This window comes from Pongo abelii, chromosome 13, assembly GCF_028885655.2.
Source record: "Pongo abelii isolate AG06213 chromosome 13, NHGRI_mPonAbe1-v2.0_pri, whole genome shotgun sequence".
Lineage (NCBI taxonomy): Eukaryota > Metazoa > Chordata > Mammalia > Primates > Hominidae > Pongo > Pongo abelii.
In genome coordinates this window covers 17,796,797-17,819,107 of record NC_071998.2, presented here as the reverse complement: position 1 = coordinate 17,819,107, position 22,311 = coordinate 17,796,797, and the positions used below count along the sequence as shown (strand labels likewise).

General features: G+C 38.5%; 1 protein-coding gene across 1 annotated transcript in view; it reads left to right on the top strand.

Moving 5' to 3' along the window:
• Positions 1–22,311, top strand: part of LOC100443657 (contactin-associated protein-like 3) — a 234,210-nt gene that overhangs the window by 188,143 nt on the left and 23,756 nt on the right. Inside the window, 5 exon segments of the mRNA XM_024252621.3 lie at positions 996–1,152; positions 10,000–10,127; positions 15,382–15,552; positions 16,591–16,809; positions 19,211–19,450. Of these exon segments, the coding sequence (XP_024108389.2) occupies positions 996–1,152; positions 10,000–10,127; positions 15,382–15,552; positions 16,591–16,809; positions 19,211–19,450 (915 nt within the window).

Genomic DNA, 22,311 nt, shown 5'->3' with positions numbered 1-22,311 from the left:
GTTCCAGATCTCAATTCATATTCCAATGGTAACAACCTATTGAAATTTGAAAAACAGCACCAAATGATCAAGCATGTTTAAAAAACTGGTTGAGTTAATCCAGTTTCATTTTCCTCATGCCCTAATCTGTGATGACTGCAACTTGTGGCCCCTGACCCCCTTCCTTTTTTAAGATAGGTGGCCTGACACCTGCTTTTTAAATTATCCTAACTTTACTGTGATGTGCAGTCAGTCCACCACCCCAGTCTTCACTCCCAACCCCTGGCAGCATCCCTTGTCCTAATATGCAGTTCTGTAGATCTGAGTTAGTGTCTGGCTCTGTCATTTAATCATTGTCAGTGCTGAGAAGGAGGCGCACTCGTCAGAGCTGTAGTTGACCCAGGGCACTTTGTTTCTTCGCATGAGAAATCTCTAACCTCAGAGATGAGAAAAGCCTATCAATGTCATTCCTTAACCTCCAAATAAAGAGTCAGGACATCCAATGCAATAAAAACAAATACCTCCAAAAATTAATAAGTACCGACAGAGAGTACTATATCTTTCCAGATGTGTAATATACAGGTAGTTAGCAAAAAGATGGGATGAGATAAATCAATGTCTTTGTATAATAGTAAACTTTCTCAATGAACATTTCATAATTTCAAATAGATTTTATCTTTAGTGTGCAAATTACTCTGGTATTTATTTTAATGGTGAATTTTTTGAATGTTATTTCTATAGAAAGTATGTATCACATGCAACTGACTGATTTCTAATAGAAGAAAAATAGATGGGAATCATTTAAGCCTAGATATTGAAATATTGGGGGAAACACATTGGTTAGCATGCTTAAAGAAACGTTTCAGAGGTAAAACACAAGTGTTTAAGTATAGTCTCATTTTCTCTCTCTCTGCCTCTCACACATACACTTTACACCTGGGAGTAAAGGGAGCTATATGGGGAGGGTGGTAGTGAGGGACAAAGTATATGTCATCTTTCTCATACTTGTCTTTCAGATGGAACCCCACTGAGCTGGTGGGTTGGAAGAACCAATGAAACACACACTTACTGGGGAGGTTCTCTGCCTGATGCTCAAAAGTGTACTTGTGGATTAGAGGGGAACTGCATTGATTCTCAGTATTACTGCAACTGTGATGCTGGCCGGAATGAATGGTGATTTCCACATGATTTCCCTGCACAAAAATGTGGTTTTTATTCTTTAATTATGCATAGTTAATTAAATGTCAGAGAAGCTGGTACAATAAGGTAACTAGATTAAAGTATGTTCAAGCAAGCTGAAATACAAGTTTTGATGAAATATGATCAGTTAATCTAAGGATTAAATTTTATGACCAAAGATTTACTAGTTCATTGTGAATACTATATAATGTGTTTTTTATTTTTCCTAAAATAGAAACAGCTGGTAAGTTTTCCACTCACTGGAAATCAAATATCATTCTCTGGGAAGTTTAGTTAATTAATTAACGTAGTATTCATGTGGCAATTCAAAAAGCAAATTCCTCCAAATCTTTGTCTTAAATTGATTTGGGATATAATGCTGCATATTCTATCTTTCTTTTAGAAATTAACAATATTAACATAAGAAACTCTGAGAGGTCCTGCATAAAAGGACTGTGTTTATTTTGTAGAAGGAACAATTTCCCACACTCATTGAAATCTTTAGTGCAATAGCAAAGCTTCAAGCACCAACTGTTCTGCAGACCACACTTTGAAACAACTAACATAGAATTTCCGGAATTTGAAAATTATTTTGTAAGCTTTCCTTTGAGCAGAAACAATTTTCTCATGTAGATTGCAATGCCTCTTTTTCAGAAGTTCTTTTTGAGGTTATTCTGGAAATGCATATTGGTTTTCTTTTTTTTTATTTGTAATATGTAAATGTTTTCAACCTTTGGGTTCATATCAGCAACTTAAAAAGCATTGTCATAAAACAACTAGATCATGTAGAGTACGTGCTTTAAAAAAAAAACTTAGGCCAGGCACTGTGGCTCACGCCTGTCATCACAGCACTTTGGGAGGCCAAGGCAGGTGGATCACCTGAGGTCAGAAGGTTGAGACCAGCCTGGCCAGTGTGGCAAAACCCTGTCTCCACTGAAAATAGAAAAATTAGCCGGGTGTGGCAGTGTGTGCCTGTAGTCCCAGCCGCTCAGGAGGGTGAGGCAGGAGAATTGCTTAACCCAGGAGGTAGAGGTTGCAGTGAGCCGAGATCGTGCCACTGCACTCCAGCCTGGGCGACAGAGCAAGACTCCACCTAAAAAAATAATAATAATAATAATAAATAAATAAAAAACGTTAATGGTCAATCCAGGTGTCAGTATAATTGATTTGGACGTAAAATAGCTAATCTAAGCAGTAATTTGATTCCTAAAAATTGAGTTGTTTGGCCTGCATGGTAGTCCACTTATTTATTTGGCATAAAAAGTCTACTTTGCATCACTTTAAAAAATATTGTGAAGTTGGGAAAACTCACTTGAATCTACTGGAGCTTTCTATAGAATACATACTATACATTTACATGGATATTATTTTTAATCTTCCTCAAGTTCAAAATTACAAAATGATCATACAGATTTATGAGACACTCTTTTTGAATATTTTGATGTGCAATCTTAATACAACTTTCTCTGACTTAAAAATGAATGCAGTTTTAGTGCAGTGAGTAACAGGAACAGATCTGATCCATAGTTTCAAATCTGGCCACCAGTAAGTTTCAGGTCTGAAGTAATTTCCCATCAGTTAAAATGGTTTTGTACAATATTTTGTATGATGTACATTTTAAAGTGTCTGCTATGATAATATGATGATGTGTGTTAGCTTTGGGCTCTAATGAGACAAACAGCGACCTTCCAATCTTTTAACGGACATCTTTAACAATCCTAGAGGTTTTCATTTCCTCCATTCCACAAGGGGCTCCTGGCTGTGAGGGCTCCAGCCCTCCAGCTCCTGGCTCTTCAGAAGACCTCCAGCTTATCGGTCTGTCCCCACCCCCATTCTCTACAGGTCAGAGAGGAGAGCATTGGCAGGTTATTGCAAGAAAGCCAGAATGGCATACATGCTAGTGGCTTTATAACTTAGTTCGAAGAATGTTAACCGTTTTGTTCTGTTTTTGTTTTGAGACAGTCTCTCTCTGTCGCCCAGGCTGGAGTGCAGTGGTGCGATCTCGGCTTACTGCAACCTGCGCCTCCCGGATTCAAACGATTCTCCTGCCTCAGCCTCCCGAGTAGCTGGGATTACAGCCAAGTGCCACGCCCGGCTAATTTTTGTATTTTTAGTAGAGACGGGGTTTCACTATTGGCCAGGCTGGTCAACTGTTTTTTTGTTACAGAGCCTTCTGTTAGTATTAAGTGCATACTTTATTGTAGACTTCACATATGCTTAGGGCAGTACCCAGAGGAACGTATCACTTGGAACCACCTGTATTGCGTGACCCTCCCATGAACGGAGTTTGAGGAGGGGAATGGGAGGAACTGAGGTGGGTGCAGGTCCTCTGACACCCTTAGCCATGTCACTTCAGCACCGTCAAGGGCTGCACTGGTGTGACAGAAGCCCTGGGCTTTCATTTGGAAAAAAATTTAGGAGAGAAGCCGGTTTTAAAAATTAACTCCCCTCCTACATTCAGAAGGGAGCATTGTGGAGTCATTTGCTTTTTAACCTTATTTTATTTACTTTGCAGCTTCCAGTAGACAGGTCTATCCAACAGTAAGACCATAAGTATTCTGAAATCCTATCCCAGCTCTTGTAGACTATGTTTTGTAAATGTGGGAGTGTGTATGGGGGTGGGGGGGTGGGAAATTACAATTTCTATTTTAGTTTTTCAAATAAAATTGATTCTCCAGTTTATAAAAATGGAATTTACCAGTCTCATGAAATGAAAAGATTTATAATTGTAATAATTTAGATTAAGGTGTAGACATAAGAACATAAATCTTAGTCTTTATTACTTATTTTCTATTACTGAGGTGCCTAGTAAGGTTTTCCTGGTGGAAAGTTTATAATAAAAATAGTATTTGGGAATGAAAGTAAAGTGAAAGCTATTTTAAGTCTCTTCAGGCATATGTCCGTTAATGGGGCAAGTAGTATTGTTAATATAAACCATCGCCATTTTTCCATAAGTTGTCCCTGTAATCAGCAACTCGTCTAAAGCATATTACTTAAAAAAAAGTTTATGATCAGACAGTTCCTCAGGCACAGTAAGAATATTCTATCAAGTAACTATAACATGCCAAAGATTTATTATAAAAACAAATATATTTAAAAGGCACTATAATGATTTAAAATATTGAACTATGCTGCAAGTCAATATATGTGTATAAATGTATAGTGGACTATGTTCAAATAGACCAATATATTCTCTAAAATATACATATAACATATAATTCAACTGTCTGCAAAAATCCACAAGTTGTTTTGCTAATATAATGATGACACATGTAACTGTAATATTGTTTTACTTAAGAATTTAAATAGGACTTTTGTGTGATTATCTTAGAGTCCTTAAAAGTAACCACAAATAAAAAGCATAAAATAAGATGGTTTAAATGCATACAAGTGTACAAATAATCATAATAAATATGAGTAAACTCTGTTCATTTTAAAAACCAGACATTAGATTTTATCATATTGGATTTTTAAAGAAGCTATAGCTTGTTTACAAAAGATAAAATATAAGCACTCGGTGAAGTTGAAACTAAAAGAATAGAAAATATTTACCAAGTAAATACAAATCAAAAGAAAGCAGATATAGCTGTATTATATCAGACAAAGATGAAAAGCATTGTTAGGGATAAACTTGAACTCTATCTAATGCTGAGATAAACTCACTAGAAAGATCTCACTACACTTGTGTGTATCATCAGATTGTTTAAAATATATAAAGAAGTGGCAGGGCGCCGTGGTTGAAGCCTGTAATCCCAGCACTTTGGGAGGCTGAGGCGGGCAGATCACGAGGTCAGAAGATCGAGACCATCCTGGCTAACACAGGTGAAACCCAGTCTCTACTAAAAATACAAAAAATATTAGCCAGGCATGGTGGTGGGTGCCTGTAGTCCCAGCTACTCGGGAGGCTGAGGCAGGAGAATGGCGTGAACCCGGAAGGCGGAGCGTACAGTGAGCCGAGATCACACCACTGCACTCCAGCCTGGGCGACAGACCACGACTCTGTCTCAAAAAAAAAAAAAAAGTATGTGTATATATATCTATATGTGTGTGTGTGTATATATATGTGTATATATGTGTGTATATATGTGTGTGTATATATATGTGTGTGTATATATGTGTGTGTATATGTGTGTGTATGTATGTGTGTGTGTGTGTGTGTGTGTGTGTGTGTGTGTATATATAAGTAACAAATATGCAAAGGCAAATTGACACCCAAAACAGTAGAATAATTAACATAACATTTTTGGGAATGAGTAAGTGAAGCAGGTAAGAATATTTTAATATTATAATTAACAAACTTGATATAGCAGCCATATATCGTTTAGTAAGGAAAAATTTTTTTTTATAGAATGTATTATACATTATTGTTGAATAAGTATAAAAAATTTTGTAAATGGGTGGAATCTTAACAAATTTTACGGAACTGTCATGATGGAAACTATATTCTTAACTGAAATCAATAATGAATATATAATTTTTAAAACCTCATGCATGTGTCAGTTAAAGACACAAGAGGAAATAAAATAGATGTAAGTGATAAAAAGTTTGGAAAAGAAACAACCCTGGCAGATATTGTAGAGAATATGATTGCCTACATAGAAAGTCCAAAATAATATAAAGAAATATCAGGAAAAATGAGAGTTCAGTAAGTTTGCTGAATTTATGGTCAGTCAATATTGAGGAATTACTTGAATTTCTATAAAATCATAAAATAATTACCGTTACACACCTAGAAAAATTTTATTTGCAATATTAACAAAAATGTAAATTTCTGTGGAATAACTGCAGTACTTTTATGGAAAAAATTACAAAACTTATTCAAGAGAATTAAGGACAGCCAAATAAATGGATTGACTCACTACTGTCGTGGATAGTATGACTCAGTATCTTAAAGCAGTAGTTCTCAGTCGGGGGTGACTTCGACTCTTGGGACATTTGGCATTGTCTGAAGACATTTTTGTCATTACACAGAGAGGAAGGTTGTTTATATTAGTGTCTATTAATTAGAAATCAGGGTGCTGCTAAGCATCCTACAGTGCACAGGACAGCCCCCACCATAACAAAAAAAAATAGCCCAAAATATCAGTAATGCTGCTGTTGAGATACCCTCTTTTAAAGTTGATATTCTCCTCAAATTAGTCTGTAATTTTAACAAAATCCCAAAAAAGGCCAAGTGTTTTTACTTGTGTGGATTGCAGCAACCTGGTTTTAAAATTCATATGGAAATTAAGGATGAAAGGAAAAGCAAGATAATTTTGAAGATGAAAAATAAAGTGAAGAAACTAGTTCTGTTAGCTGCCAAGACATACTGTATTGCTGTAGTAATTAATGCAGGTTGAATTGGCCAGAAAATAGGCAGTTAAACAGAAACTGAGAATCTAGAAATTTTTTAAGTGGGTTAGATGTGGATCATAATGATTTTATTATTGCCGACCTACTCCCCCAAAATAATCATTAACAGTTGGGCTGGGCGCGGTGGCTCACACCTGTTATCCCAGCACTTTGGGAGGCCAAGGCGGGCGGATCATGAGGTCAGGAGTTGGAGACCAGCCTGACCAACATGGTGAAACCCCGTCTATACTAAAAATACAAAAATTAGCTGAGCGTAGTGGTGCACGCCTGTAATCCCAGCTACTCAGGAGGCTGAGGCAGGAGAATCGCTTGAATCCTGGGGGTGGAGGTTGCAGTGAGCAGAGATCGCACCATTGCACTCTAGCCTGCGTGACAAGAGTGAGACTCTGTCTCAAAGAAAAAAAAAAAAGTTAAAAGTTGACTCACCATTTCTCCCTTTTAGCTTTCTTTGCAACCTCCCAAACTTATGTCTCTACTTTGCCTTAAATAAAGTTCCCTGGCAAATAATAAGTAGTAGCTTTTAGAAGTTTTCACACTTCCTAGGAAAGTACAATTTCCAGAACTATAGGAATTTCTAATAAATAAAATTTTTAATAAAATATAAAATAAAAGCAAAAAGTCTTTAAAAATTCTCCTACTGAATTTTTAATACTGCTGCAAGAGATTATGGCACCTATGAAAGCACTATTTCCAAGTGTAGACTATATTAAAAGCTTTAGAAAATAATAGGGAGAAAAGAAAAATGAGATGTCCATATTAATTAGGAAGTTTTGAGGAAGTCTGATAACTATGACAAATCCTGAGTATTCTATTTTGATCTCCAAAGGTTGGGAATCTGCCTGTAACAATAAGAAACTGGTGAAAAACACTGGCTATCTTTATGCTCAGAATGAAAACACCAGACTTTCCAAAACAACTGAAAAAACAAGACTTTATTATAGTATCTTCCCTAATTAAACTGAAATGCACTGTGGATTTCATTTACACATTCTCAGTATTTTGCACAGTCAGTATTAAAAATGGAATGAAACTTGCAGCTCACGTGAAATAGATCTTTTAAAATTCAAGCATCCTCCATAAATAATTAAATTGCATTTTCTCTACTAGACTTTCTTGCTAAAATGATGACCACAGAAGTTGAAATGGTAATTTTTAATGGCTACCACATTAATAAAAAATTTCCTAGACCTACCTCATTCAGCAGGAGACAAATTTCTAGCTTGTCTACCATCAGTCCACTCTAAAGGCTGAATGGTGATGCCTTTAGATAATCCATATTCTGTTCTTTGCATAAAAATGAATAACAGAATCTTAACTAGGTAAAGCAACGGGGTTTTAGTCTGAATTTTAGAAATAAGCTTTCTTTACCATTAAGTGTATTTTTTCAGGGAATAATCTTAAATAATATAGCCATTTTATTTTAGTTTTATGTTTTCCAATTTGAAACTTTGATACCTAAAGTCTTTTATAAAAGAAGTTGATTAATGGGTACAAAAGTCGAGTTAAGTAAAAGAAATTCTAGTATTTGATAGAACTAGAGAAATTATAGTTAACAGTAATTTATTGGATATTTCAAAATAGCTAGAAGAGAATTGTAATGTTCCCACCACAGAGGATAAATGCTCAAAGTGATGGAAATCCCAGTTACCCTGATTTGATCATTATGCATTGTATTCTAGTATCAAAATAGCACATGTGCCCCCAGTATATGTACAACTCTGACATGCCAATTTAATTTTTTTAATTCAGAAAGCCTTATTTTGAAAATACAAAAGTGTTGCAATGATGAAATATCAATTATTGTGATCTTTTGCCACAAATGCATACAAAAGAAGGTTTGAGAACTGGGCAATTTAAAAAATACAGTATTTACTAGATACTGTAGAGTTTCTAACCATAACTGGACTAAGAGTGTTTTGTCTGTAAATCGGAATATACATGCAGTTGAGACATATATGTAATAAAATATAACCAAAAGTATATAAATACAAGCATTTTATTATGTATGCATATATGAAATATTTATTATTGGCCAAATATTTATTACATATACAGTTATATACACATATATAATAAAATACTTTTGCAGCAGAGTAGACAAATGCCTTTATTTTGGCCAGAGACAAAATTAGTGGCATAGCTAAGACCAGGACCCCAGGTTCCCCTAGGGGATCCTCCAGGTCTCTTTGTATTGGACCCAGACGTGTGCGTTTATTTTCCCAGTCACATAATTAATACTCATGGTATTCAATAGGCTGTGTGCTTTCAGAAGGCAGAGACTATATTTTTTACTCTGTGTCCTCAATTCCCAGGACAATGTCTGTTCGACCAAAGGTGAGCGCTAAGTGTTTGGGGTTTTTTGTTGTTTGTTTTTTGTATTTTTTGAGACAGGGTCTCACTTTGTCACCCAGGGTGGAGTGCAGTGGTACAAACATGGCTCACTACAGCCTCTACCTCCCAGGCTTAAGGGATCCTCCCACCTCAGCCTCCCATGTAGCTGGGACTACAGGTGTGCACCATCACACCCAGCTAATTTTTGTATTTTTTGTAGAGACGGGACCTCACTCTGTTGCCCAGGCTGGTTTCGAACTCCAGAGCTCAAGCAATCTGCCCACCCCAGTCTCCTAAAGTGTTGGAATTACAGGCATGAGCCGCTGTGCCTGGCCTGTGTTTGTTGCGTGAACTACTGGGAGCAGTGTTTCACAGACCACTTTCACACTCATTAGTCTATATATTACTTATAAGGGTGTAGTATGTATTTGGTTTTGAATCTGTGCGATTCATTTTCCATTCACAAAGTTAACAAGGAAAGAAATATCCAGTAATCATAAAAGGACTTTAAAAAAAATGATAATATTCTGCAAAATGAATATCTAAATCCAGTGTTACTATTTTTATTTGTAATGAATAATCACTTAGATATTATTCTAAGACAATTTTAGAAGGGAAGTTACCTTCTTGATTTTTTCCCTTCTCTGTAATCATTTGGATCAGGAATTGGCAAACGGGTCAGGAATTGATAACCTCTTGCTTTGGGCGAAATCCAGACCACTAGTCTATTTTTGCATGGCAGTGAACTAAGAATGTTTTCTTTACATTTTTAAAAGGTTGAAAAATAAAAAGAAGAATATTTCATGGCATATAAAACTTGTATGAAATTCAGATTTCATATCCATAAATTTTTATTGCAACCCAGCCATGCCTGTGTCTGTGGCTGCTTTCACACTTTGGTGGCAGAGTTGAGTAGTTGCTGTGAGAAGCTGCATGGCCTGCTGAGCTAAGATAGCTTACTGTATGGTCCTTTACACAAAATGTTTGCCCATCCCTGATTTAGAGTCATGGTAGTCTCTGTGCTCCAAAAATACTGAAAATGTTAAGTATTCTGTTAAGCTCTATGATGTTGGTTTCAAATTGAGATAAGAGATCAGAGTTAATTTTGCCCGTATGTTAATCAGAATAATTTTAATGGTTTCGGTGGTTGTTCTTTAGGACTAGTGACACAATAGTCCTTTCCCAAAAGGAGCACCTGCCAGTCACTCAGATTGTGATGATGGACGCAGGCCGACCACATTCCGAAGCAGCTTATACTCTGGGGCCACTGCTCTGCCGCGGAGACAGTAAGTAGTGGCAAGAAAAAGCTTTCTTTTCATAATAACTGTTTTTGGTTATAAAGGAGTAGACAAATGCCCTTGTTCTTGCCAGAAAGAAAATAGTGGCAGTACTAGGACCGGGGCGAATATCAGGAAAACACACATACCATAAAGGCACAGTCAGTACTGAAGATCTGTGTTTCCTTACTGAAGCATTAGTTTATAGAAAATGAATCATCTTTGTTTTAACTTATTACTTGCTTGGCTGGATTTATTATCAGTTTATTGTATTTTTTCCAGAACAATCATGAGATGAACTGTTTTCTGAATGCTAAGGGATATTTATTCATTGCCCTTATACTCTTCAGACAACTATAGTGGTAGGAAATTATTGGATCACACTCTCTATTTTCTGACCTCTGTACATACTGTGTTACATTACATGGCATTGAATGTGTATTAATCTCTTTCCTGCAGCATTTTCATTCATGGGTGGCTTTCATGGTCAAGTCCTCCCTCCCCCACCTCAGTGGCGCTATAAGCCCAGGGTTCTTTGAGGATCTACCTACTGCCTAGCACAGGAACTACAACTAAGCTAGTAAAAATCTTCTTTCCCTCAGAAAAATTGTAATAGTGTTTCTTATCCACTAGCATCATATGTTGCTGTGGAGAAGTCTGAGACTAAATGTATTTTCATTTCCTGTTCTACCTCAATGTGTGGAGGCTACTTCTGAGAGAGGTGGTTCAACAAGGAGCCTGAGCATCTCTGTACATTCTTGCCGAGTGTGCCAGATGGCATGGCGTCTCCATCCCCTAATACCAAGCAGTTTCTGTAGCCAGTCGTGTAGGCAGCTAAGTAGTTCAAAGAGAACACAACATCACTATCAATGCGTACTCACTCCCCAGAGAGGAGGGGGACCGGCTTGTCTCCTGCTTGATGAAGGAGTCCCGGACCCTTGTCTGGGGGCTCCTCATCTGAGATGCAAACCTACCCACTGTGTGTGTAGCATCCACCTGGGCCAATGGATTGTGTTGCCCTGTGAAATTTGGAGATACGGGGAAACCAATGCAAATATTCCGACGCTCGTGCTGCCTGCTGTGCTGTGAGCAATAAAGTTCTTTAACTCTGACCCGGAAATTTTGTGTTTTCTGTCAGCATCCATTAATCTGTGGCAAGCTAAATTGTTAGCTTGCAAGTAGGGTGAAATCTCAGACTCTTCACAGCTTTTGACAGATATGTTATCCTTCAATTTCAAAAACTTATTCAGAATATGCCTTAGCATTAATTATTCTGTTAATTTTTTCTAAAATGAAATATGCTTATTTTGACCAAAATATTCTGTTCTCTTTTAAGAAAAAATGGTTTTTATTATGCTTTGAATACTTTGTTTCATTTGTTGGATTCTCTGCATCTGGGACTGTTGACTTGTTTCCTTTGCCGCTCATACATTGTTTCTGTTTCTTCCAATGGCTTTAATCTCTTTGTCCTTCTCCTACGCATTCAAATGACTATTCTAAGCTTTTCCCAATGTCAGTAATTTGTTATCAGCTGTGTTCTCCATTTCTAGATATTTCTGATTTATCTATTACCTCTGTGATTTTGTTTGGGTCTTTGATTTTTTTTCCTTAAAAATCATCTTTTTTGTTTAAATTATCTCATATTTTAGCTCTTATTTTACTGAATTGGTTTTTATATTATTCCCATAGTGTGAAACTCTTATGAAATTTTTCTTCCCTTGTGTTCTCTCTTAATTTCCTTCCTCCTTCCCATTCAGATGGCTCCTTCCTTCCTTCCTCCCCCCCTCCCTCTTTCCCTCCCTCCCTTCCTCCCTCCCATTCAGTCTGGCTTTTATACTCCTTCCTTCCTTCCTTCCTTCCCCACTCCCTCCCTCCTTCTCTTCTTTCTTTCTCTTTCTTCCTGTCTCTTTCTTTGTTTCCTGTCTTCTTTCTTTCTTTTTCTTTCTCAGTATGTTTGCACTGTTTCTGTGCTTTTTAAAACATTGTTTATACTTGTAGTGTAAGTGTACACTACAGGTCTCTCTGGCAGGTCTGTCCAGACATTTAATTCATTTATATGGAATGGAGTTGAATTCTTCTTGACATTCATCTCTTCACAATCAGACACATACTTCTTGTCCATTCTGAACTGTAATAGCAGGACTGGAGTTGGTCATCCTATCAATATTTTTTCCCATAATCTAAGAGCTCAAGGGAGGGATCTGTTGAATTGTATCTGATTTACTGGCCATTCTCTGTGCTGTTTTATCTTCAAGAATTATTAAATGTCCTGTGCCAGGCATCACACTGAAGCATGGAGGGCATATCTGCAGGCTTCAGATGCCTCCACAGTTCAGTAATAACCCCTGGAAATTTGTAGCTTTTTCCCCTGCCTATTGATACTCTGACATCAAACACTGGTTTGTAGGTACTCTGTACTTCTAAAAAACATTTTCTAGATTATTTTCTCTCTGGAAATTCACCTCAGCCCTTCATTTCTCTCCAAATGCGGCTGTATTTGTGAGACTCTTCAGGATATGTCATTCACCTTCAGTTTATATCCTACTTTCAGCAAGACTTCTGAAAGTATGGAGAAGAGCAAGTGTGACATTTGAAATATTCCCTTCTCTTTTTGGGAGACGGAGATGGGAGGATTGCTTGAGCCTAGGAGTTCAACACAAGCCCGGACAAGATGGTGAGACCCCGTGTCTTACAAAAAAACTAAACATTAGCTGGGCATGGTGGCCTGTAGTCCCAGCAACTAGGAAGGCTTAGGTGAGATGATCTCTTGAGCCCAGGCATGTGAGGTGGCAGTGAACTATGATCATGCCACTGCACTGTAGCCTGGGTGACAAAGTGAAACCTCATCTCTAAAATAAATAAATAAATTGATTAATGAAGAAAGAAAGAAAAATAAAATATTCCCTTCTGTAAAACTTGTAGCTTCCTCTTCCTTTCTCTTTTCCTTTCCTTATCTTCATCTCTGTTTTCTTTAACATAACACTTATTGATTCTTTTCCCTTCTTTTGGGGCAGCTGGGACTAGGGGATCTGCAGGGATAGGGTCAAGGAATGACCACTGGGTTAGAAGCTTGGTTCCACACTGGGAAATGAGCAGATATGTAAATACAGTGAGGAGAGTAGGAGGGACCTTCTCACTAAGGAAAGAGTTATACATGTGGGAAGGAGGAAGACTGTAATGAACCCTGTGGTACTGGGTTAAAAACGGAGGTATCCACGTGAACTCATGGATTTTAATATACATAATAGATAACTATAGAATACACATAGAAGAGAGAGACTCTGTGTGTGTGTGAGAGAGAGAGAGAGAGAGAGATACAAATACACATATTTCCTAGCTGACTACTGAGAGGGCTAGAAGCAATGACACCCTAGTAAATAGCCTGCAGATCTGGGCTTCTAATCACCATTTTCTATCATTCTCTGCTAAAAAAGAAACCACAACTCCTTGAAGAAATGGCTGATTCCAGAAATGTGGAAGAGAAAATTTAAGATGAGCCTGGATCATTTTGTTATGACAAAAGGGAAAAAAAAAAGCTGAAAAAGGCATGGGTGTCAGCTTAAAGGAGCTGCCACATTTGAGACAACTTAAGCATCAAAATAAGTTACAGAGTATAAGCCACTGAATAGAATACAAATTCAAGAGTGATGTGAACAAACAAATGGATAAATACACAAATAAATTAGTAAAAGATCAAGAGAAAAGCTATTTCTTGTTTTTTTGTTGTTGTTGTTTGTTTGTTTTTGAGATGGAGTGTTGCTCTGTTGCGCAGGCTGGAGTGCAGTGGTACGATCTCGGCTCACTGCAAGCTCCGCCTCCCGGGTTCACACCATTCTCCTGCCTCAGCCTCCCGAGTAGCTGGGACTACAGGCACCCACCACCATGCCTGGCTAATTTTTTGTATTTTTAGTAGAGACTGGGTTTCACCGTGTTAGCCAGGATGGTCTGGATCTCTTGACCTCGTGATCCGCCCGCCTTGGCCTCCCAAAGTGCTGGGGTTACAGGCGTGAGCCACCGCGCCTAGCTGAGAAAAGCTATTTCTAACGGAGGCATGTCAACCAATTAATGTGGAAGGAATGACAGAGCTTAGAAAATCACCATTGGCAGCCATCAGAATAAAAATTCAATCAGGAGCCATCAATATATTGTAAAACCATTGGATGAAAAAATTTTAAACTGGGTAAAGTTGTGTTTCTGTAACCTTAAAATGTCAAAAATACATGAATTACAAAGAGAAAAATAATAACTTCATGTTGGAGAAACTCGACAAATGCCACTTTACAAGGCAGTTGAAACTAACAGGACCAGTGATGGGCTGATCAGCATTGCTGCCTGCTGCTGCAACACACTGAGAAGAACACAGCGGCCCTTCTGCGGTATTTTTGACAAAAATGCACAACATGAATCCAATCATGAGTATGTCAGACAAATCCAAGTTGAGGAACATTCTGCAAGTCAACTGAAAAATACCAAAAAGTCAAAAGAACACAAAAGATAAGAAAAGACTGACACATTGTACCAGAATGAAGGACACTAAAGAGGCCTGAGGAATACGTGTGATGTGCAGTCCTGGGATGGGTTTTGGACAGAAGGGAACAAATAAGCTTCTTCTTGTTCTTGGTTGTTCTTGCCATGAAAGGAATTAAGACTGTGTGTGTGTGTGTGTGTGTGTGTGTGTGTGTGTGTGTGTGTGTGTGTGTGTGTGTGTGTGTGTGTGCAGGAAAGAAAGCAAGAGTCTGTGTTCTGGCTTCTGGAGTCATTTATCCAACTACCTCCTTCAAATCTCCACTTGGATGCCTAATAGATATCTCAAATGAAACATGTCCCAAACTGAGCTGCTGCTCAAACCTGCTTCTTCAGAATTATTTCCCCTCCCAGTTAGACCAAAAACCCCAAAGTCATCTCAGACTCCATCCTTCTTCTCACATCTTACCGAGTTCTTCAGTAAGTTCTGTTGGTCGTACCTTTGAGGTGATTCTGAACTTGACCCTGTCCCTATTGTGTTGCTGCGCAATCTCCCAACTGGTTTCATTGCTTTTGCTTTGCTTTTGTTTGGCCTTCTCTGAACACAGAATTCTAATCCTCAACATAATCACCATTTAGCTCTTGATGTCATCAATATATGACATGGATGCTCAGAACCCCCAGTGAAAGCTCATATAGATTCTATTAATGTATTTAGCAGTCATAATCCTGTATCAAATGTAACTTATTTCTGTTTCATGACTTTTTTTCGTTTTGTCGTTTTCTCTATTGTAAACAGAGTCATTTTGGAATTCAGCTTCCTTCAACACTGAGACTTCATACCTTCATTTCCCTGCTTTCCATGGAGAACTCACTGCTGACGTGTGTTTCTTTTTTAAGACCACAGTTTCCTCTGGGGTGTTTATGGAGAACCTGGGGATCACAGACTTCATCAGGATTGAGCTGCGGGGTAAGCTGGCCACTCTGGACAAGTCACAGGATACCCATCATTTAGCAATAAAAGCTTTAACTCAATAAAATGTTAGTATTTCATTCTTACTTTGTGATTCTATTTCATTATAAAACACTAAACTTCTATGATTTTAGGTAATTTTTTTTTTTTTTTTTGAGAGAGGGAGAGAGAGAGGATTTTGCTATGTCACCCATGCTGGAGTGCAGTGGCACTATCTTGGCTCACTGCAACCTCAGCCTCCTGGGTTCAAGCAATTCTCCTGCCTCAGTCTCCTGAGTAGTTGGGACTATAGGCGTGCACCACCATGCCCAGCTAATTTTTGTATTTTTGGTAGAGATGGGGTTTTGCCATGTTGACCAGGCTGGTCTTCAACTCCTGGCCTCAAGTGATCCGCCTGCCTCGGGTTCCCAAAGTGCTGGGATTACAGGTGTGAACTGCCACACCCAGCCAGTAATCATTTTTAAGAGAAAATAAAACAATGAAGCATGAAGCAAGTAATAATCCATTAAAATGTCATTCCTTCCCTAGAGTACAGGACAGCAGAGCCAGAGCTTTAAACCAAACTCATCACATTGTTTACTGATTTCCAAAAATATTGGACCAGACATATTGTTTTTCATGTACTCATAGCTTAATTTATGACTGTCAAAATTTACATTCGGTGTTTATAGAATTAGATGAGACTTTGAGCCGTTTGTAAATAAAATTACTGAAACCTCAAAAACAAATACTATTTGGTATTCTAGCTATGGGTACATAGCTATGGGTATTCCAGCTATGGGTACATATCTCTACTATTTAGGACTTAACAAGGTTGAGTTGTGAACTCTAAGGATAAATATGTTAAAATCCGTTCTGTTTTCCTCCAGGATACAGATTTATTATGCCCCACCCCCCTAACTCACAGTCACGTTTTTCTGCATCACCGTCATTATCTCCTTCCATCCTGAGCATGCCTTCATGTTTTCCTCTGTGTGCACAAGACTCAGTTTTCTGTGAATTTGCTTGAGCAATATTCATATCTAATATTTCTAGCTCCCACAGAAGTGACCTTTTCCTTTGATGTGGGGAATGGACCTTGTGAGGTCACGGTGCAGTCACCCACTCCCTTTAATGACAATCAGTGGCACCACGTGAGGGCAGAGAGAAATGTTAAAGGAGCGTCTCTTCAAGTTGATCAGCTTCCTCAGAAGATGCAGCCTGCCCCTGCTGATGGGCACGTTCGTTTACAGCTCAACAGCCAGCTCTTCATTGGTGAGTGCTGGTGGTTTATAACTGAATTTAGTGTGAGTCCAGAGAGGGACCAAAAGAAAATAAGAACTGTAATGTACTGAGAGCAACAGTTGCCAACAGTAACAACTACTGCTATTGGTACTATTTGCTGATAACCTGGTAGGTTCCAGGAGCTTGCTGTGTGCTTCTTATTTGACATTTTTTGTTTGTTTGTTTGTTTTTGTTTTTGTTTTCAGACAGAGTCTCACTGTGTCGCCCAGGCTGGAGTGCAGTGGCGCAATCTCAGCCCACTAAAACCTCCACCTGCCGGGTTCAAGCGAGTCTCCTGCCTCAGCCTCCTGAGTAGCTGCAATTACAGGCGCAGGTGCCACCACACCTGGCTAATTTTTGTATTTTTAGTAGAGACACGGTTTCACCATGTTGGCCAGGATGGTCGTGATCTCTTGACCTCGTGATCCACCCGCCTCAGCCTCCCAAAGTGCTGGGATTACAGGCGCGAGCCACCGGGCCCTGCAGTATCTCAGTGTTTAGGTGTCAATGTTTAGGTATTGTCATCTGTTTACAGATGAGATAGCCAAGCCTCAGAGTGGTGGAGCAACCAGCTAATGAGAGGGATCCCAGGATAGCCGACCCCCAAACTTGAACCATTCATATTGCAGAGGATTGGCATATGTGACAGCTATATTTTATCAACACTATTAGTGAGATCATTAGACATTTTTATCCATTTCTTCAGTTTCACTTCTCGATGGAGTTAGAGAGCTTGTAATTGGGACAGAAGTCCTCCAGGGTCCACTCAAAACCAGATCGCAGGATACCCGCTGATTGGAAGCAGCACTGCACACCTCCCTGGGGCCAGGCTTCCAGGAGCCCACTCCCGGTTTTCCTTGCTGCTGTTCTCACTTCTGGGGCTCTCATCACAGGCTCCTTGTTTATTACCCGTTCTGGCTCGTCTGTTCTTGCACTCCGTTTATTTAAAGGTGATAGCTCTGGAAGTCTTTCCTTTAGTTTGCTTACTTACTGTTTTATCACTGTTGTTTATTTTTCCCCTTGGGAAAAATATATTTTGCTATATTGCTTTTGAAACTATTCTAACGTAGGAGCTACACAGATTAAAGCTCTCACTTGTTCATTTCTTAAGCGTTTTAAAGCGAATAAGGATGCAATCTAATTAAAACTGGACTAAATCACAAATTATCATCCAACCTAATTTACAGGGGAGGGTAGATACAACTTCCAGGTACTAAATGCTACATGTGAACCCACGTATGTATGTGGATGTGGATGGAGTGTTATACCATGACTTCCTAAAACCTAGCTTCACGCGTGGTTAGCTCTTCTATTAAGGTGCAGTGAGGCTTTTTCAAAGGACATGAAACCATCAAACTACTGGAAAGGAAGACTACACGGAGGGGTCAAACCAAGAACTTGATTTTCTCACTTGTAATCTTGGAGATTATTTAAGGGAATGCCTAGAAACACAATTAGCATAAAATTCACCTAGAATCAGCATTCATTGCGGTGGATGAATCACTGGCTTCAGAATCACCCACAAAGCTGATTGATAGTTCAGATTTGGGGCCCCCACCTTAGGCCCACCGAATTGGAATCTCTGGGAGGAGGCTAAAAACTCTGCATTTTCCAGAAACTCTAGGTAATTTCCATGCTCCTAACATTGAGAATTGTCGCCTTCATAATGGTGTTTGTCACTACACAGTGACAAACCTCTGTAAATGGTGTAAACCTGTAGAGAGTGTAAACCTCTCTAAATGGTTTCTTCAGCATTCAAGTTTGATGTGACAAAATATGCATGCATGCAGTATTCAATTACTGTTTAGCACTGTATCCTCTGAGAGGAGGAGATCCTGGGGTACAGTGTCACCCCTTCCAACCTCCCCTCCTTTGCTTCTCCATTTCCTTTCACACTTTATTTTTAGAGTCCATCCAAGTAAGAAATTTATCCATATGTATTTTTATTATTGGGAAAAATTTGGAAGTTCACACCTAACCATTATAATGCGCATTCTTATTCATAAAGAAATTAAAATAATGTTTGATGAATGCACATTCTTCTTCATACAGAAAGTGAAATAGTGTTTGATGTGGTTTATATTATGTATTTTGTTCTTTGTAAAGGAACTAAAGTGAAATTCTTTCTTACCTGAAGTTAAGGAAATGTTTTTAGAAGGACTATTTGCCAGACTCACCATGTTTGAAAGTTATGTAAATAAATGTTTTATTCAATGTCATTTAAAGCTTCATATCTCATAACAGTTATATTTTCAAAATTGTGTATGTTCACAAAATTTTTTGACACATTGTGATTATTGCCACTCTCCATAAGGCCTGAGTTTGACATGGACATAAAATCCTGAATAAAATACCAAGGAACACATTTCTATTTGCAGTGTTTCCGTTGTAGGTGGAACGGCCACCAGACAGAGAGGCTTTCTAGGATGCATTCGGTCTCTGCAGTTGAACGGGGTGGCCCTGGATCTGGAAGAAAGAGCCACAGTGACGCCAGGAGTGGAGCCAGGGTGTGCAGGACACTGCAGCACCTATGGACACTTGTGTCGCAATGGAGGGAGATGCAGAGAGAAACGCAGAGGGGTCACCTGTGACTGTGCCTTCTCAGCCTATGATGGGCCGTTCTGCTCCAATGGTAAGGGTGACCAAGGAGCAGGTTATAGGGAAAGTACGTGAAACTTAAATAATATGAAGAATGCTTCTGGCATTTGATATTATAAAGAAAGAATAAGATTGAATTATTTGAAATGGAATAATTTCTGTACCAAATTCCTCTATTGAATTTAGAAGGGATATGACTGTTTTTGAAAACTTCAGGCTATCAGTCCTCTCTGGGTTTCTTGTTTAGAAGATCTCTGGGTTACCCCTAGCATCTGTTCAATGCTAATCCTCTTGAAATAATTTGGTTTTCAAAACTCTGTCCTTGTACTATTCTAATTTTAACATCAGTAAAGCATCATTGTTATTTTTGTTTTTAATTTTTAGAGACAACTTATTGCTATTCAAGCCTCTCTGTTGCCCAGGTTGGACTTGAACTCCTAGGCTTGAGCAATCGTCTTACCCATTGTCCCTTGTGACAATGACTTTAAGTGATTCAAAAGGCCTTTATAGAAATGTCTTTTCTTATAAAACAAGCATACTAACTAGAAGGGGAAAATAATATTTAACTAAATATTGACAGTCATTAACAGGATCACTCAAACACTTTGCTCTATGATGTTTGACTCTTCTTAAAGGAGTGTAGTGGGGTATCACACAGCTTCTGCTCAGGTACAATCATGTTTTCAAAAGAAAAGGGCTGGGCGTGGTGGCTCATGCCTGTAATCCCAGCACTTTGGGAGGCCAAGGCAGGCGAATCACGAGGTCAGGAATTCAAGACCAGCCTGGCCAACATGGTGAAACCTCATCTTTACTAAAAATACAAAAATTAGCTGGGCATCCCAGCTACTCGGGAGGCTGAGGCAGGAGAATTGCTTGAACCCAGGAGGCAGAGGTTTCAGTGAGTCGAGATCGCACCACTGCATTCCCTCCTGGGCGACACAGTGAGACTCCGTCTTGGGGAAAGAAAAAAAAAAAAAAAGAAAAGGAAAAAGGGACTGATTTTAGTATTAAGTACTCTGTACTGACTTATTTAATATATTTATAATACTTTTATGAAACCTTTTACAATATTGAGTCATCAGAGCTAAAATGTAATTGTGTTTTTAAGTGTCTCTGGGCTGTTACACATACTATTTTTAGCAGCAAAACAGGCTTTAATCACTATAAAATTGTGTGACTTTCAAAAGAATTTTGAGGATTCATTATCTAGAAGTCATTTAAATTTTCAAAAGGTCTTGCATATGTCTTTTATTAGTCCTGAAGATCTCTGTGCTAACAAATCTCATAGCTCTGGTACAAATACAGAGCCCTTTTTATATCCGAAAGCCAACATCAGGAGTAACCACTCCTTCATGAGCACAAGTGCTGATTTCTAAGTGCAATTTGAATGTTATTTTATAACCCAAAATTTTCTTAACGATAGACATTATAAGGTAAGTAAATGGAAAATGGTCCTCCAGTGGCTGGGGCATATGTTATAGTTAGATTACCTAATCTAATAAGAATGATCTGGATTTTCAGTAAATTCTTTATATTTTATGGAAATGGAAAGAGTGGAGTAGTATTCCAAGACAGTGATCATCACCCAACATTTTCTTTTTATTTACAGGTATATTTGGGGTGTGTGTGTATGTGTATGTGTGTACTAAACACATTTTTGGAATTAACTTGATATAAAATTAAAATATCAACCTTTCATAAAGTGTTTTAAGAGAAGCTGAAAGCCCTTCAACTTTTCTCTCTCAGAATGCTGTAGATACCACTTTGGATTAGCCTTTATATCCAAACAGTAAATTTGAGAAACATCTTTGGCATAAAAGAACATTTCTAAATTCTGACCTTGAAGGAGGGTTAGTCTTCAAATCACCTTTTCTCTAGTTACTTCAGGAGTTCTGTTTCATGCTTCCTACAAAGCAAATCGATTTTTAAAGAGGAGGTAAAATTCAAATAAAAAACCTGGTACTCTGGCATTTCCAGGCTGGCCACATAAGGAGTTCTGTAAACCCTCTCTCGTAAGAAACAGGCATAACTAGTAAAAATTATTATTTTAAAAAACAACTATTGAAAGTCTTTAGAAAATGTCCTAAGGAAATACATCAAATGAAGAAACATTTATTAATCAGTAATAACAGTGAGAGTTTGAGGCATTTAAGCCAAGACCCTCTCCCTGCACCTCCCCATCCCTAGCTCAGTATGACGGAAGCTCCACTCTATATGGATATAGCCAAGAAGCCAAAGGTTTCCTCTCTACCCTGGTCCTACTCCAGAGATACTGCATTACCCCAAGATTGGGCGCCAGCACTTCTTATCGTCCCCAGTTTTGTAGGACAGAAGCTCTGTCCATGCAGAAACAGCTGAGAAGTCTGGGGTTTCCTTCCTACACCAACTCCTCATTCCAGGACATAAGGTCTTCAGGTGTGGCAGCTGGAAAATCCTGTGTCCCAATTGCCTTCATTCCAGCTTGCTTGTAAGGAACAGTTTCTCCACCAGGAGAGGCAAGGCAAGAAGTTACCTTTCCCACCCTGTGCCTTACTTGTAAGCAGAGGTTTTACTACAAAGGAGCAGGCCACTCACTCCCCACAGCTTCAAAGCAGCGAGGCACATTTAACCAAGAGGTAGAGGGAGGCCATGCAAATACACAGCTTGGTAGCCCTCCCCAAGTGAACTGATTTCTATTTGGAACAGAGCATGGATAAGTTTAAGCATAGTGGTATGAAGATATTGGCAGTAAGCAATTAATAGAATGTTGATAACTCCGAAAGAGTAATGAGTTAAGCCAGGGAAGTTTAACAGAGAAAAGAAAAAAGAATCAGCAAACTTGAAGCAAGCTCAATAGAGATTATGTATCCTGAAGAATACAGAGAAATAATAATAAAAAAATAAACAGAGCATCAG